At 43.8% G+C, this 17817-nt stretch overlaps 2 protein-coding genes across 6 annotated transcripts; one reads left to right on the top strand and one right to left on the bottom strand.

Annotated features, from left to right (window-relative positions):
* Positions 1 to 1112: 1112 nt before the first annotated feature.
* On the bottom strand, positions 1113 to 8093 carry map3k12 (mitogen-activated protein kinase kinase kinase 12). The gene is made up of 13 exons (XM_041946483.1): positions 7632 to 8093; positions 5771 to 5967; positions 5458 to 5649; positions 5176 to 5334; positions 4763 to 4921; positions 4486 to 4594; positions 4177 to 4286; positions 3830 to 3946; positions 3577 to 3711; positions 2739 to 3462; positions 2577 to 2644; positions 2149 to 2446; positions 1113 to 1268 (listed from the first exon to the last, which is right to left on the bottom strand). Exons 1-13 carry the CDS (start codon positions 8091 to 8093, stop codon positions 1113 to 1115), a joined length of 2886 nt encoding a protein of 961 aa, XP_041802417.1.
* Positions 8094 to 10290: 2197 nt separating this feature from the next.
* On the top strand, positions 10291 to 17651 carry aaas (achalasia, adrenocortical insufficiency, alacrimia). Of its 5 annotated transcripts, none has more exons than XM_041946216.1 (17): positions 10291 to 10312; positions 10656 to 10797; positions 11060 to 11187; positions 11929 to 11984; positions 12087 to 12178; positions 12287 to 12333; positions 12775 to 12873; positions 13289 to 13432; positions 14457 to 14577; positions 14699 to 14823; positions 15151 to 15211; positions 15310 to 15400; positions 15816 to 15912; positions 16156 to 16223; positions 16334 to 16415; positions 16552 to 16636; positions 17431 to 17651. In XM_041946216.1, the coding sequence occupies exons 2-17, from the start codon at positions 10687 to 10689 to the stop codon at positions 17584 to 17586; spliced, it is 1563 nt and encodes a 520-aa protein (XP_041802150.1). In that variant the 5' UTR covers positions 10291 to 10312; positions 10656 to 10686; the 3' UTR covers positions 17587 to 17651. The 5 variants fall into 5 exon arrangements, with proteins under 5 accessions (XP_041802150.1, XP_041802149.1, XP_041802151.1 ...); XM_041946215.1 differs by having other exon boundaries at positions 10302 to 10340; XM_041946217.1 differs by lacking the exon at positions 10291 to 10312 and adding an exon at positions 10317 to 10335.
* The last annotated feature ends 166 nt before the right edge of the window (positions 17652 to 17817 follow it).

The following is a 17817-nucleotide window of genomic DNA, read 5'->3' as shown; positions in this document are numbered from 1 at the left end:
TGCATTGACATTTTTAATTATTCCTATCGTGAGTCTGACAATGTTATAGGAGTGCAATGCTAAATATTTCATGAAAGCCCCGCACCAGTCAGTGTTTGCTGCTGAGATATTACCTTGGTTAACATTGCTAGTGCATGCCAGAGGTAATTTCTATGAACACATGCACACCTTTCAAACCCACGTCCTACAAATAAAAGACAATCAGTCTCAGATACTGGCAGAGCAGGAGGGCATTTTGGGTGAACCCAAAGGTCTCCAATCCTATCACATATTTGATAAGCTTAATAAAAAACCTCAAACGTGTGTATTTGAAACTCAGTAGTAGTAGGGTTAAAAAAATAATATATTACCTACTGAGAATCCTAATTATGCATCATGATCGACGTCTTGGTGAGATTTTCATTCCATTTAGACTTTTTTTTTTTCTTGAGTGCTTACATTTAGTAACAAAAAACAAAATAACTAAAGTAATACTTTCAGGATTAAAAAAGTGTAAACTTTCACAAAATATAAAACTGACACATTCAAACCATAAATTATAAACATGTAGTCATGCATTTGTTCACAGGGCTGCATACCGTTTAGTCTTACATTTTTATCTTACAAATAAAATAAAGTTAGATATTTCTCATGTGGTATGTAATGGATATTTACATTATTATTCATTAGTATTTGATGCATTAGTGTGTGGAGTATCATGGAGGATGCTCCCAGAGTGAGGATTAGAGTGTTTAAAGGACAACAAGTGTGGTATCTTGTGCGTGCGTGTGCGTCTGTGGGAGGGTTTTTGCTGAACTGGAGCAATGGCTAAGGTTACCTTGGTAACTATTTTGCCTAAAAAACCCTCTACTGAACTTAAATGACATATATCTGATGTCACAAGCTGCCAAAATATCTGATGTCAGGTTATGACAAATGTCCTATGTCATCTGATGTCGGTTTGCCAGCCAACAAACTTAAAAGACACCATAAGTCAACTTGTCATAGTCTGAGTGGTGAAGTAGGTGTGATCCCTCATGACAACAGTAATGTACTGCGCTGACAGATTGGTGTACGCCTGTGATGGTTGTTCACTGTAGGGTAGCTGGAGGTCTTTGCTAGTGTCCAGTGACCTATGGAGGTCCCGTATGGGGCGCCTGGGGAGACCCCTGATAGGGCTGAGACGGCGACACCCATGCTCCAGCACTGGGAGGACGGCTGGGTTCTCCACTACCTGACTGATCCAGCTCAGCGCTGTCGCAGTCAGAGTCATCACACAGGGCCCGACTCTATAGAGACAGAGGAAAACAACGTCATACGTGACCTACAACAGAGTACATGTGAAGTGTTTCTCTGCAGTGGTAGAACAAGTAATCAGGCACTTTAATTAAGTAAAGGTACCAATACAGTAATATCAAAACATTCTATTACAAGTGAATTTCATTTATTTAAAGTCCCACTCAGTATTATTAGCAAAATGTACTTGTATCAAAAGTAGAAGTACTTGTTCTGCAGTAAAAAAGCTTCTTGGGACTGATATTTTATTTGTGTATATATGACATAATGATTTTTTATACTGATGTAACAATGTGTAAGCAGCATTTTAATGTTGTAGCTGGTGGAGGTGTAACTAGTTCATGTACTTTAGATACAGTCGTGTTGTTTTGTCCACTGGTTTTCAACTGAGGGGTCAAGCCCCTCATAAAGGTCACAAGATAAATGTGGGGGGTCGTGTGATAATTAGTGTTTTGAGAAAGACAAAGTTCTGCTACACAAATGTGTTTTTTAACAATTTTTTTTAAATTTGGTGCTCTGTTATTTAAATGAAACCATCTGAGAACTCATAGACATTTAAAATGCAGTCCCAACCAAACACTGTTTTTGTAAGGGGTCAAAGGCCTCTCTTAATCTGAACTAACAATATTTGTCAGATCAATGTGATGGAGGAAAAAGTAAAGTATTTTTCTCTGAAATGTAGTGGATAAAGTAACATAAAATGGATATATTGAGTACTGTAAAATGTACAGCTTTTGAGTAAATGTAGTTATTTATTTATATATATTATTTTTTATTTTCTATCTCTGTTTTTTGGAGTAAGTACTTTTACATCAGTCTAAGAAGATGACACAAACAAACTGACACATGCGGCTCTCTGTGGAGCTGCTTTACCTCATTTGGATTCTGCCCGGCGTCCAGCTGGGCTTTGGTCTGGCCCAGAGCTCCGTCTCTCTCCGACAGGCCATCAGAAGCCTGCGCGGGATCAGTGTTGTCCGCTGGGATCTCCGACCCCTGAGAGAGGAGGTCGTCGCTGCGGTCGTCCAGCCTGTCGTCAGTGTTAGTGCTGACCACGTCGGGGGTGCCGCTGTGAGAGTGGTCGGTGGTGTGGCCCTCCTCGCCGTCCGACACCGACAGGTTCTCTGAGCTGAAGGTGGACACCGACTGGCACTTGGTGATGCTCGTCGGACGCCTGGGGAGGTTAAAAAGAAGATGTTCAAATTAAAAGTCATTTTATGCTCTCTAAATAAATCAGCAACCTGTCACAGAGGGAAGATGGCTTGAGGGAATTTTCCAGTGACGAAGGACAGCAAGTTACTCACCGTCTCCGTGGTAACTCAACCTCACTGTCAACTTCACCCTCCTCCTCTTCTGATGACACTCCACGCCTCTGTAGTCAGAAACAGGAAAACTGCACCAGTGAAAATGTTCAAAGTATTAGCAGAGGAGTGCTGAGGAGTGTGGTCAGATGTCTGACACTGTACCTGTTTGCGTGTGATAGCTGCCCTGTACAGAATGGCTGAAGGAGTGAGGTGCTGACTCCCAATTCCCCCTGATGCCCCCCGAGGCAACCTGACAGCACCAGCTCCATCCTCTTTATCCTCTCCGTCGAGAGGCAGACGTGGAGATCCCAGAGACCCCCGCCCTGCTGCTGCCCCCCTTCCACATGGTGAATCTGGACTGCTTGAGAACGGGAACGATGCAGCATCCTCGCTCGGCGTGTCGCTGCGCGGGGGAGTTTCTGTGAGATCATCTAGACCAGCTGCCCCCACCTCCGATCCCCCTAACCCCGCAGAGGCACTGAGGCTGCCCCCTCTCTCCAGCCCGCTTACAGAGGGCTCCCCTTTTCCCTGGCCCTCTGCCTCGAGCGTGGTGCAGATAAGGTCAGGGCTGGAGGAGGATAGCTGCCTCTGCTGCTGCTCGTGGCTGAGGCCCCGCAGGGCTGCCGACGGCTCCAGGAGCTGCTTGGAGGTGTTAGTGGTGGAACTGTTAGCCTGGGCAGTTGTGTCCCTATTAGGGGACGACTGATTCGCCTTGAGTCCAGCCAGGTCGCCACTGCTGCCCTTACCGGGCTTGCGATGGCGGGTCTTTACCCTCCGAGACCGGTTGGGAGAAGTGGAGCTTCTGTTGGGGCAGGCTGGGATAGTGACTTGCATCACAGAGGAATCCATTTTGGGAATGATTACCTCAGACTTGAGGATGTCTGGCCTGAAGGAGTAGGAGGATTAGTCAACAACTACAATCCACAAGCCTAATGAATATTCATTTATCCACTTCAGTATCAATCTTTTATGAAATGACGACTGAAATGAGATCTCATACCTCTTTCCTGAGGGCAGTTTCTGTGGGACATTTCTCTTCTTGATGAGTTTGTCCATGGAGTTGGAGGAGCTGCTCTGTCTGGAGCTGTGGTGCTTAAACAAACCTGGATACTTCTTATCCAGAGACTGCTCTCTCCTGGGAAAAAGTACCAAATGACACCAAAGTGTAAAAGCGACTGTATGTGCCTTTTTAATTCATAAAGAACATTAGGCTTTAACAAACATATATCCCGTGCTCATGGATTTATTTGTACCTCTGCAACTCTTTCTCTTTGAGCTCCAGCTGCAGCATGACAGCGCTGAGCTCCATATAAAGGTTGTTAGCCCTCTCCAGTTTCCTCTCATAGTGCTCGCGAATGTCCAAAGCATGCCTGAGAAGAAAAGAGGCTGCTGATGTCATTGTGCATCCGCATGAGAGAGTCCAAATCCTCCACAATAGACATGCACTGGAGGCACTTATTTCATCCACGGGGCGGACAAAGGAATGACATCGAGAAATGGGACAGAGTGGCCTCTTATATGTAAGCTAACATAGCTAAAGTACCATCGTCTACTCGTTGCATTAATCTGGTATTGTGTGAAAGTAAAAAAAAAAACAGACCTGAGCTCCTCTCTGCGTCTGTTGATCAGCTCCTCATCGAGCCGGTGGAGACAAGTACCCTCAGATTTAATCTTCTCAAAGTGCTGTTTCACCTCTTCTCGCCATTCAGCCTGATGAGAGCACATTTCTGTTAGCCAGCTCTGTTCAGCCAGAGCTGACCTTAACCCCAGTTCTTGTTTGTATGGCAGTTAACTGATTACCGCACAAGCACGAATCTCTGTGTCTGTTTGTGTACATTTAAATGTATGATTTATGTCTTTGGGTGCAGCTACAGATCTTCCACATGCAGACTCGGAGAAGCAACCGTACCTGAGACTTGAAGTACGTCTCTTGTGGAGTGGACAGTACATCAGCTGATGCTATATCCAGATGAAGAAGGATCTGACGGAAAGAGGGCCTATTCCTGGGCTTACAGTTCCTGCACATCCAAGATGGGAAAGACAGCTGTGTACATTTACAATTCACCGTAAAATCAATAAAGTCCTTAAACCACAGACTAACGCCTCCCCGTGCATCTACCCTCAACCCGTCTACTGCTCTGCCTCTCCGTCCTCACTCTAACTGTCCATTTCCAGGCATTACTCACCAGCACTGTCTGAGGAGGATCTTGAAGCCATCAGGACAGCTCTCGGGTACGGGCAGCTGAAGGCTGTTGTTACCCACACCCCAGATGATGGCAGACGAGTCCACGTCTTTATAAGGAATCTCTCCGGTCAGCATCTCCCACAGCACCACTCCAAAAGACCTTAAAATTAAGCCAAGCCTGATTTATTCAAGAAGTCTCACCGAGGTCAAAATCTCTTTAAACAACGAGACCAGAGAAAAAATTACATAGCAACAAGAGTTCAGTCAGAGCAGTTAGCGCACACACAAAATATCAGGAAGTCGACTTTTAAATCCCTCAGAGGAATGAATGTTGATACAATATCTGCTCTTATGCTACAGAAAAGAACATGTGCTGATGCATTTATAACGTATGTGGATGTTTGTCAGACTTACCAGATGTCCACCTTTTCTGACACTGGCTCATTGCGAATTACTTCAGGAGCCATCCAAGCTACCGTGCCAGCAAACGACATCTTGGTGCTCTTGTCACTGAGCTCCTTTGAGGTGCCAAAGTCCGAGATCTTTACCAGATCATCATGTGTAATCAGCATGCTGCAAAGGGGAGATTCCACACAATTTTACGTGGAAGCAATATTTTATTTCAGTCACAACATTTCAGGTCTTGTATTGGCTGAATTTCTCATCAAGCTAGCTGTGTTGAGTGTGTCGACTCACTTGGGGGATTTGAGGTCTCGATGGATGATTTTGTGGAGGTGGAGGTAGTTCATGCCACCTGCAATGCCCATGGACCAGTCAACCAGGAGGGACGGGGTGATTTTACGGCCCGCCCTCAGCACCTCGTACAGTTGGCCTTGAGCACAGTATTCCATCAAGATACAGTAACAAGGAGCCTGGGTGCACACGCCCCTGGATGGGAGCACAGCAGGCAGAGAAAACAGCACAGGTGAACAAAAAGGGAAAGATATCAAAGTGTGATTTATGCAATTAAATGAAACGCGACCCTGTAGGATATCAGGAGTTCCCTCACTTGAAAGTGATGATGTTGGGGTGCTTGAGTTTGCGGAGGTGTTTGATCTCAGTCTCTTTGATGTCCCGCACTTTCTTTACAGCCACGTCTTCTCCGTGGAACTTGCCCAGGAAGACGGCCCCCTGTGCCCCGCTGCCCACCCACTGCAGGTCAGAGATTTCCTCAAAAGGAACCTCCCAGGACTCTAAATGCAGACCAACAATTCGACAAAAACAAACGTAAATGTGTAAATGTGAAATCATGAAGTTTTTCCACAGAATTAACACATGCATTGCAACAGGACTTTTCGATAGCACCCTTTGAGCAAATACTTAAGTTATTATGTCCATCACACATTGCAAGGCCTCCAAATGTCAATATGTGCTCTTGCCAGTTTAGGCAGGGAGGAGTCAGGGGGATCACTGAGCAAATGCTAGCTCAATGCTACACTTTAGAATGGGCCGACAGGACACAATTACATCATACAAAGCGCTGGTCATGTTCAAACAAACGGCATATTGACAACTTATCCAGCAGACCACTACAGTTCTATCCAGAGATAAGGGAGAAATCGAGGGAAAAACAACAATCCACTCAAAGTCTAATCTGTCTGTCATCTGTCACACTGACTCTACTTAAACGACTGTGAGAGCATGGTCACTAAAGAGAGACGAGCTGGGCAGAATAAAGGAGACAGGCAGATCAATTCTTCATGAGGTCCACTGAAGTGTCGAGATCTCTGGGGTGCTGCTGCAGCACAGGCTGATGCACATGATGCTGCCACTGGCCAGCTGTGAAACCTCACTGACGGACCCCTAAACACAGTCATGCTGCCAGCAGGACATGGTGGCAGACACAGAGCAATGAAAATGATCGGGTTCTAATGCTGGAAAACAACAAAGTCAGTGTACTTAAGTCATGTACTTAAGTAATATACGCAGTACTTGTAGTTTTATGCTATTTTACACTTCTACTCCATTTCAGTGGGAAATATTGTAGCTTTTACTCCACTGACAGCTGACAGCTGTAGATACTGGTTAGTTTTCAGATTAAGATTTTACATAAAAAACATGATAATCTTATAAAATACAGTGTTTTTGTTAAAGATTAAACTGGTGGTCCCCAAACTTTTGCCTTGTGATCCCTGACAGACAGGCAGTGTGTGGTTGTGGCCCCTTGTCATGCTGCAGATGTTTTTAGCAGCTCCACCATTTATTTCCCCTCTAAACTTCTCAGATGGTTTAATTCAAATAACTTTACTTTTTAAGGACGGCAAATTATCCAATATTTAACAAAACAAACATGAAATGATCTGAGAAAAGTCCAAAAAATGAAAATGTGTACAGCAGATTATTTTCACCCCAGTAATCATCTCACAACCCCTCAGATTTATCTTGTGGCCCTTTGGACCCTTCAGTTTGGAAACACTAAACTACCTGAAGTAGATTAAGTACTTTAAATAGTATCTTAAGTATCTGAAGTAGATGAACTACTAGCTACTTATGCATTGATGCATTACTAACAATCTCATAATATACAATAACAAATGATATGTCTGTCACAGGTGCAGTTTCTCCACAGAACGAGTACTTTTACTTTTGATTTTGCTAATAATACTGATGTTACTTTTCTAATGTACATTGACCGAGGTCAGACTTTAAATGCAGGACATTTACTTGTAATATAGTAATTTTCGATTGTTTTCATACTTTAATAAAGGATCTGAATAGTTAATCCACTACTGTAGAGTTCAAACTTCATCCAGGGGCTGAGATATTCATTTTCTATGGTGCATCTCCATGGTTACGAAGGCACCACATTAGTTTCATGTACTGAATGAATGGCATGTTGAAGTGGAGCCTTTACTGTTTCTTCACATACCTTCATGGCTGTGTTTGTGTTCAGTGGAGTAGGCCTTTCCAATCATGGTCCAGACTGGTTTTAGGCAGCCAAACAGTCCCTCCAAAAAACCTCCACTTCCTGATTGTAGCCGAATGTTGTCCGACTGGCTCCGAACAGCGCCAGCCTCTGGACTGTGGCCGGCCTCGGCCCCGCCGCCACACTGGCAGGCCTCATGTTCATGTAGTTTTAGCACGCTGTTGTCAAAGTGGGCTGAGGGTCCATCACTGGGAGTGGGGCTGCTGCCGCCCGGCGCCACCTGCCCGCCCGTGTCGATGGACAGCACGTTACGGAGGACACACTGTGTGGGGGTCAGGTCCGTTTCGGGGGTGCAGGCAGGGGTGTCTCCATCGAGTCTTCGATAGGGGGGCTCTGAGATGGGGGTGCTGAAGCCTGATAGGGAGGGGGAAGGGGCGCGGGGCTCATGGATACAGGTCCCACTCATCAGGGGTTTCCCCAACACAGCAGGTTAGGGTGGATGGAGGATGGAAAGATGAGGAGTAAGCCTGAAGAAGAAGATTTATGATAACAAGAATGATTGATGTTTGTTAGTGTAGCCATATTTCATCCTCGTGTTAACAGGCAAACAGTATGCTTGCTGCTTTTCAAGATAACAAGTGTGGTTTAATTTCAGCACTGGACAGCTGCATGGGTGACATGGACAGCTCCATCTGCAGTGAGGAGCTGTCCAGTGCTGAAACGACTGCTGCCTTCACCTCCACTGTTTGATCCTCGAGTTTTCACTAACTTTTCTTTTACTCATGCGATGCAAAACACCAAAACAGTGGAGTCGTGCTGTGAGTTGGGCATCCAGCCAGTCCCCCAATTTAACCACTCAGTCAGTCCATTTCCACTACCGAATTCTGTCTGAATCATGCAGCAAAGCCTCATCTGTGTGTCTGTGAATGGGAGAGCCAGCCTGCCCAGTGGAGCCATCACCCAGAGTGGAGATGGGCTTTATGAATGAATCGACCAGGAGAGGTTGTACAGTCCACATCCTTAGTTGTCACCTGTTCTTTAACTGTCCCTCTGAGGCGCATCAGTGTCTGACAAGATCAGACCGAAGCCACTCAGCAGCTCCCATACGTCGTCCGTCATGCATCAAGGAAAGAGCATTGCATGAATCTGAAGAATATGACGAATTGCATAATCACCTCAATGTGGATGTGAACGTACGCCCGTGCGTGCGTGCGTGCCTGCATGTGTGTGTGAGAGAGCGACGAGGGGAGAGAGAGGGGGATAGTGAGAGAGAGGGAGCACATGTATCCAATTCACATATCCTACTCCAGCTCCATTTCTTGTACTGCACCACTGCATGACAAGAGCCACGGCGACCGAGCGAAACGAGAGCGTGAAAAAACGGGCAATAAACAAGCAGCGGGCCTGTGCGAAGGAGCAGCGCGCACACGCACACAAACGCAGGAAGATCAATCTTTAAATAACCGAGGATGTGATGATGACACTCAGCAGCATCACAGCCGACGTGCATGAATTGCAAGCCCGATGCCTACTATGGTCCATGCCAAGTGAAACTGCCGCAGCGTCTGTACATTTACTCAACGTTGGCATCAACACAAATATTTCATACTGTAGGCTTTCTGGCTGCACACATATGATTTTTCCAGCATTCATCGACGATGATTCGTTTCTTGGCAGCATCAGTTCATTGGTGCAGTGTGAGCGGCATGAACGCTACCGCACCAAGCAACGGCATCATGCCTAACCGTCCTGTGATACCTGATTTCTTATTCAATCAGCATTTAACAGGATAGTGTGACATTCCCATACCTTTCTGCCTGGTTGATGTCGCGTTGTCAAGTGAAGGGGTGGGCTCGGCTTTCTATTTTCTCGGTGATAACGAGCAAATCGTTGTTTTTCTCCGGCCCGGGCTGCCTGTTGTATTTCCAGTCCTTATATCCACGAGTTTCACGTTACTGGGATGGATCCCAGCGGGCAAATTGTGTTATCAATAACCGGGGACCCATGCAACGTGAGGCGCGCTGGGTTTTTTGGGGGAGGGAGCTGTCTCCTTCCCAGTGCTGAATTGACGTCACGGAAATGCGAGTTGCGCCGCAAGGGGGCGCTACCGCCACCCTCTGCAAGCACACGGAATTTGCTATCAGTTTTCCATCGTCACATCCATCGTCTCCATTCCCAAAAATGAGTCGTTACGGGCGTATTTCATTCACTGATTTCTATGTTTGAGCCGGGCTTCAACTAGGCCAGTCCTGGACCCTGTGTCACCCAGCATCCGCATCTGCTGGTGCTGATGTGTCCTTGAGCAAGACACACTGATCCCCGCCGGCTTCAAGGATGCTGGTGTGCAACTGACCATGCGCTTTGCTCTCCTTGGTGAGGAGGGAAAGGCAGCATCTTATGTGTCACGTGATAACACATTATAACAAACGGCATATATTTGGAGAAGTACACTGCATTGCAAATCCATGTGAAAATTACTCGATTTGTAGAAGTTGAATAAAATGATTCATGCATTGAACACTAACAACAAACAGTTGGTACTTATTTAGCTCAGTGTGGATGCAATGTCGCGCTGCGTCCTGAAGAGGGCAGCACCTCGGCTCTGTCCGCTTTATTCTCAAAACTGAATTCCGTCTTGTTTGTCCCTCTGGCTTGCCGTAGCGCACACGGCGGGATTGGCTCAAAGTAAGGAACCGACAGTGCCGACAGTAAAGTAACGTCCAGTTTTATATTGTTGTTTTGAAATACATTGAGCGATAACTGGCTACACTGCACAGGACACATTATAAGGCCATTTCCATTTTCAATGAAACGAAGAGCAACTGTTGCTGTTGCCAAAACCAGGCCGACGTCAAAGTAACAGTTGGTTAGCTAGAGCCAGCTAGCTAAGTTTAACTGTGTTTGTTAGCTAGCCAGCTGGTTGTCCGCTGTTTTCGTGAGTAACATTACAGTCAGCTGTTGAGGTGTAAACATAACGTCCACTACTGCTGTGTTTAACTTACCTGACTGACCCATGGTGTGTTTTCAGGGTCCAGTTTCGGGCTTTCACTGTTTTGAAGATGTGCTCTCTGGCGTTGTTTCCTCCTCCGCTGCCCTCCGGACAGACCACTCTGTGCGAGGCCAACAACGAGCTGCTGTCTGGAACCACCACCGAAGACCAACTGAAACAGGTCTGATTCAAAGCTGCTGTGGTTACTATAGAAGCCGATTATGAAATCAACAATAATGTCTGACTAAACGACATAGTAATGATCATCGGCCCAGTGGGTTCAGTTGTGAATTACACGTTTTTTTGATCCGGACGGGGGTCCAAAATCACAGCATGACCGTGAACCAGAAGACAATCATGTGGTATATTGTAGTTAAATATAACTGTTTATGTGTCTATGCGGTACCTGGTAAAGGTTAATTATATGGTCGTGTTTTCCACAGGAGTCCAGTCCTCTGAGTTTGTATTTCCCCAGAGAGTCTCTGAAGCTCCACAGTCGCACAGAGAGCAGCAGCAAGGCAGCCTTCCTGGACCACTCTGAAACACTGTGGATGAGGAGTGCAGCAGCATGGTAGGTAACACACACACACGCAGACTAGGTCTGGGAATTACATCATACAATGACACATGATATACATTTTCTTGTCAGTTTATTAAGTACACCCAACTAACTAATGCAAGGGTCATGAAATAAATCCAACCTTCATGAAGGTTACAATGTTCAGTTTTTCCTGAAAGTGCTTTATAGACGTGTTCATGCAACTCACTGATCATTTTGAAAGGTGTAGTGTGTTGTATGGCGTTATACAGCAGTGTGATAGAGGCAGAGAGATTTTTCTATTATTTAGTCTACCCTTAGTGATATAAATGAGTTGGGTGTTATACTAGAAACACCTGTCTGTATAATGCAGTGCAGCTCAAGAGTACCACAAACTGCAGCCTCCAAAATGATCATAAAGTTGAATCAGTGCCTCTTTAAAACTGTTTCAACAAAATGTGATCATTGTAACCTTTGTGAAGGGAGGATTTATTACAGCACTCTTGTGTTAAATTAGTTTTAGCTAGTTGTATAAACTGGCTATGATACCATTTGGACATATTGTCTATGATAACAATGTCATCATGTTATTATAGCCTGACCAACACAGATTTTTTTGAGGCTGAAATCAATAGTTTCGATAAGGATTCCTTAAACTTTTAAGAATTGTGACCAAGAAATCTACTATGTTTGACATTTTCCAGTTGAAGACTAAATTAGTCTGTCCTTTCTGGTGAACAAACAATACTTTGAAACTACCTCTGTCCATTTCAGGCGGGATGGTGGTTTCACAGGGCTACTCAATGAAATTACCAAGTCACACACAGAGGGTACGTGAACCACCAAAATCTTCCATTTGGCTTTACCACAAAATGACCTGATCCTATATATCCACTGATGTGTGTGTACATTAAAGTCTTGTGCTCTTGTAGTGCCTAAATGGCTGTCAGTGAGTTCTGGTTGTACGCTGGCGTTGCTTCGAAAGATCTCTTCCTTTCACAGCTCCCTGTTTCCTCATCTCACTGTAAGTTGTACTTGGTGCTTAAATATGTTGAGAACAATACACTTAATTACCAGATGTTTGTTGTGATGCATTACAATGTGGATTACCTGTTTGTCATTTGTTCTGTAGTTGAGCAGCGAGGACATGATTGCTGAGTTTTCACAGGTGCTGAACTGGTAGGTGCCAACTTTGTTTATTTTTGCTCTCAAGTGAATGAAGATATTATTTATCATGAAAAAACTGAGCTGACATATTGATGAAGGGCTTTTAATTGTAATGTAATTGTAGAACAACAGTTAGTTGATTAACCTTTGTCAATCAACAGAAATGTATCTTTTGTTCTTTATTGTCCTACATTAAAGTAAAATGAGTATCTTTAGGTTTTGAACTGTTGGTTGGATAAAACAAGACATTTAATGACTTTGTGATGGACATTTTCACTGTTTTCTGGTGTTTTATAGACTAAATCTTTGATTACTTTATTTTAAACAATGCCTGGAAACTGTATTTTAAACAAAAATGAAGTGAAAAAATTACAATTATTGTTTTTGTCTTAAAATTGCTCACTTTAAATAATCAGGGACCTTTCTCTGCTCTAATCCCTCTTGCTTATCCAGGTCTGACTGTGTGGTGCGAGCCTTTGCCTGGCATCCTCATACAGATAAATTTGCTGTAGCCCTACTGGACGACTCCATTAAGATCTACAACCCCAAAAGGTACCGTAACGAAGCTCTGAAGAGGGTGCACGGCTGCCAGTAGGACAGCTCACAGAAGTCACTCTGCATATCCATCATTAAAAAGACGATCGCTGATCAAAGCTTCACAGTGTACTATAGCAACAGCAACATGACACACCAACACTGCAGAAAGAGTCCAGAACAGCAGACTTGTAGTACACTGTATATAAACGTTTATTCATCTGTTCACTTCTCATGCTAACATGTCATTGTTTTGTCTGTAGACATACTTTGATGCAACAGTGAACCTCTGAGCTCAGTCACACAAAGCTGTTTGTCTCCAGGACGGGTTGCAAACTCGCCTACATGTCAGAGCAGCCTTGTTCTCTGACCCCTCAGTCATTCTGTTGCATTGTTGTCACTGTTCAGTCTCGCCTTGTTCTCTGTATCTCAGCGCCACAACCCCCACACTGAAGCACCGTCTGCAGAGGAGTGTTGCAGCTGTGCAGTGGAAGCCGCTGTGTGCGTCAGCCCTCGCTGTTGCATGTCAAAACTGTTTACTGGTCTGGCATGTGGACCCCTGCTCGCTGTCAACCAGGTACAGAAACTCAAGTGTATGTGCAGGTCTTGAAAAGTCTTAAATCATTAAATTCAGTCCCCTAAAAAAGTTGTACTGTATTATACTGTATCTTAATCTTAATTTACAAAGGTCTCCCATATTTCTTCTTATTTTCTGGCTGTGTTGAGACGTCATACTTCTGTAAACTACAAATAAGGCTGGTGCGACAGTGGATTTTTTTTTTTTTTTTTTTTTTTTTTTTTGCAGTTGTAGTCAGCCCCATCAGACCTGTAGCAAACACTCACTATTTCTACACTACATCTGGGTCCAGAGCAAGTTAACTCATTAAGTGTGTGACTGGTAGGGCTGTCACCATTGTGAAATTTTACTTGATGACTGCGATTAATGATTTGTCTTTTTCTGTTCATTGTATGGCACTATTATAGCATATATCTAATAGTTTAATACACATTCAAGCTAAATATGGTCTCATATGAGCTGTAACAAAAGAACCTGTCCACCAGCAGTAAGGTATAGACAGCTGAGCTCTTTTTTCCCTTGTTTTTTTTTTCTGACAGTTAGTTAGTAGTTTATTTGCCTCAACTAGCTGATGGAAACACACCTCATTCTCTATTTGTTGCTATATTCCCAACATCAGCCAGGTTTCCATCCACTTGTAGCACAAATTTTAACCAGATTTACAGAAAATCAGCAAAAGGCAATGTGAAGTTATGTGCATTTCGATCCACTACTGTTATGTGAATATTCACAGTTAAGCGCCTTAAGATAAACAGTTGGTGGACCTTATTCTCCACTCAGGTGCCATTAAACCAGAGCGGAAGAAGGTGGCACAACAAATGACATCAGTAACAGAAGGCTGGTCTGATTTGAATTCCAGTAAATTTATGTACTTGATAAGTAATTGGCCTTATTGTCTCTGCTGCTTTTCTGTGAAGTTGTTAGATTTTATGCAGTAAAAAGGTCTTAAATTGAACTTTGTGAATACAGCAGAAATCCTGAAACTCTTCTTGTGCTCTGCTCTTCTTCCTCTACACCCATCCAGGCCTTCATCTGGCTGTGCTCAAGTTTTGTCTCATCCCGGTCACTCCCCCGTCACTTCCATCGCCTGGTCCCCAAGTGGATCTCTCCTCGTGTCGGCCTCACCTATGGACACTGCAATGATGGTACAAGGCAGCCGCTTCATCGTTAAGTCCAGTGCATCTTGTGAAAGGAAATTTACCAAAGAGAATTTATTTACTGAGCTTCTGTGGGCTGCTGTACCTTTGGCATCAATGTATCTTTCAGGTTTGGGACGTAGCTTCAGAAAGCTGTGTGCCACTTCAGCGTGTTGGAGGAGGTGGGGTCAGCTTCCTGTCCTGGTCCCCTGATGGCAGCCATGTCCTGGCTTCCACACCATCTGCTCTTTTCAGGTTAGACAAACTCCTTCAGAGATGGAAAGTTTTGCTAAATTTTCTAATCTGCCGTCCTTTTCGAGCTGCAGTAGCACATTTCAAGTGAAAGATATGTAAAGCTGCCAGTGAATGTGTGTGAAATTTTCTCTTTCATGATTAGTGTGTGTGGAGCCGAGTCAGTGGCCACTTGCTGTGTTAATAATCGAGGCCCGCTCACCTTTCATGAATATTTATGAACATGTAAGGGATTAGTGGCATAGTCTGGAGTTTAGCAGGTGTTAAGAGATAATAAGTGGACAGGATGTGGCGTTTTCACACATGGATAAGTTAAGCTTCTGTCTTCAGGGTTTGGGAGACCAGGATGTGGACCTGTGAGCGTTGGCCATGCGTGAAAGGACGCTGCCAGGTGAAACCAAGTTTCAAACTTATTGTGCAATTAGGTAACAAAACATTTTCAACATTATGTTTTTCTTAAATTATCATGAATTTGTTTGTTTTGGTTAGTCTGGCAGTTGGAGTCCAGATGGGAGTCGACTTCTCTTCACCGTACAGGGAGAAATGGTCATCTACGCTCTGACCTTCACTGATGCACCAGGTTATCTGTCTCAGTCTTTATACAGAATAAGCAGTTTTTATCTACATAATATTCAGCCTTGTTCATAATAACTTGTGTAAACGTAAGCAGAAACAACCCTGATTGCAAAGAAGTTGGGACAACATGAATGAAATAGAATGTGAGAGCTTGCTAGTCCTTTTTGGCATGTACTCAATTGGAAATAGTACAAAGACAATATATTTAACGTTCAACTAGGATGTTACTACATGGACTCAGGAACACTTTGTTAAACTGTTGTCGGTAAACACCATTCGTTCGTAAATGAACGCATTCTGTTTGTATTTTAATTTTACACGTCGTCCAAGCTTTTTGGGAATTGGGTTGTAACTTGATGCATTAAAGAGTTAAGCAGCATTTTGTAAACGAAGTTGTCTTGTATGGTGTCGTCATTCAGCAGGCGTACCTACAATCACATCAAAGGGGCCACAGGCAGCAGCAGTGGTGGCCGACCTATCAGAGACAACCTTTAACACACCAGATGGAGACATCATGTAAGAGCTTTAAATGAAATCACTAATTAACTTAACTACAGCAAAAGCCGGCGATAGGCAGGGCTTCTAAAAAAAACCCAGAGAAAAACAGCAAGACCGTTTGTAAGTAAAAAAATGAAAAAAATATAAAAGAGCATTTGATGAGCAGAAATCAGCAGGCAGGCAGTATTCAGTGCTGCTTGACTTCCTATCTGCATCTACAGCCACTCAGTGTCACTCACCACTGTCTCATTTATCTGCCAGTGTTGGTGGAGAGATCCAGTCTTTAGCCTGGGACCCAACAGGAGAGAGGCTTGCAGTGCTTCTCAAAGGTCTTTCTCACTTTTCTTCTATTCACCCCGATGAACTCAGTCAGTATTAAATTGGTGTTATTTTTAGTGTAAGTTTTAATAACTCATCTCCGTCTTATCTGTTCTCTCAGGAGATCCGCAGGCAGCCGACAGGCCTGCAATCATAGCCGTGTTTAAGACGAGAACCAACCCCATTTTTGAGCTTCTGCCATGGTTTGTACTTTCATGTGTGGTTACATTTCATGTTTCTGTAGCTTTAGTCGAGGTCAAAAGTATTTCCTTTCCCACTGTAGTACTACTGCATATGTCATCTGCATGTGCTGAATATTTCCTGTGTTTCTCTGTTTAGTGGTTTTGTCCAAGGGGAGCCTGACGCAGAGCCAAGACTGATGCAGTTCCACCCAAATTTCCAACACGGGGCTCTGCTGACTGTGGTCAGTCTTACCCTACAAATGTCTCCTCTTTTCTCTCATATTGTGTTTTAGGAAATAATGTGGTGGTTTTAGGCATAAACAGGATCTGTGGGTCTTGAAAGGTCTCAAAACATATTGAATTAATTTTCCACAACAATGCCTTAGAGGGAATTAAAAAGACTTAAATTTCTTTCGTAATATTTTCTCTTGCCTGTCGTAGACAATAATGTTAGTTCTAAAATGTTTTTGTATTCCATTGCGGGCTGGTGGATAATGTTATACATTAATAAACTAAAAGTGAGATTGTTTTGACATTTTATTAAGTGCATGAGAGGCTGTTTATTCCTTATTATGGCGTTTCAGTCAGCCATCAGACCTGTTGCAAACGGTAGCTAACAACAGGAGCTAGGAAGCTCGTCATCTCATAATGGAGAAGTGTTGATTTTTGCTTAAATTAACTTCGGTGAATTAATCATTTTCAACTGGTTAATCCATCCATCCATTTTCCACCACATATCCAGGTCCGGATTACATTAATATATAATTAGCAATTATATATCATCAACTGCTTAGAAGTACTAAAATAAATGTGAAACAATGATAAATCATTCTGAGCCATATCGTCCCTTCTGGTTTTCCGTCATACTTTCATGCTTTCGCTGGAACAATATGTAAATCGGGTATAACTTGTATTCTGTGTGGTGTCAGATTTATCTTGTTGAACGCAGCAGAAACCCTGATAAATGAATAACCACACTGGCTGCTCCCTCTGCCCTCTACCACCTCCACAGTAACATTTCTCTCTCTGTTCCCAGTGTTGGTCCAGTGGAAGAATTACCCATGTACCTTTCTACTTCCTGAGCGCCGGCGTTCCCCATTTTGGCCTCAGTGGCAGTCCGTTACAGCCGCGGCCTCAAGCGAAGCCCACAGACTTTGCCAATCAGTCGCTCTTCACAGAGCTCATCTCTTGACCGACCCTCAGCCACCATCACACACTCACAAGTCATTGTTATCATCATGGATTGTCAATAAATATGTAAGAAAAAAAAATGATATTCTAACACACTGTTCTCTGATTTGTCAAAACATTTGAAGTGAATAGACTTTATTCTGAAGTCATGATGAAATATCAGCTGAAACATGTCCCCTTTAAGTTAAAAGAATAGTGAAGCATTGCCCTTCTATAACCTCGTAGTGTGGCA

The sequence above is a fragment of the Chelmon rostratus genome, chromosome 10 (assembly GCF_017976325.1).
Source record: "Chelmon rostratus isolate fCheRos1 chromosome 10, fCheRos1.pri, whole genome shotgun sequence".
In the NCBI taxonomy this organism is placed as follows: domain Eukaryota; kingdom Metazoa; phylum Chordata; class Actinopteri; order Chaetodontiformes; family Chaetodontidae; genus Chelmon; species Chelmon rostratus.
This window is presented reverse-complemented; position numbering and strand designations above follow the sequence as displayed.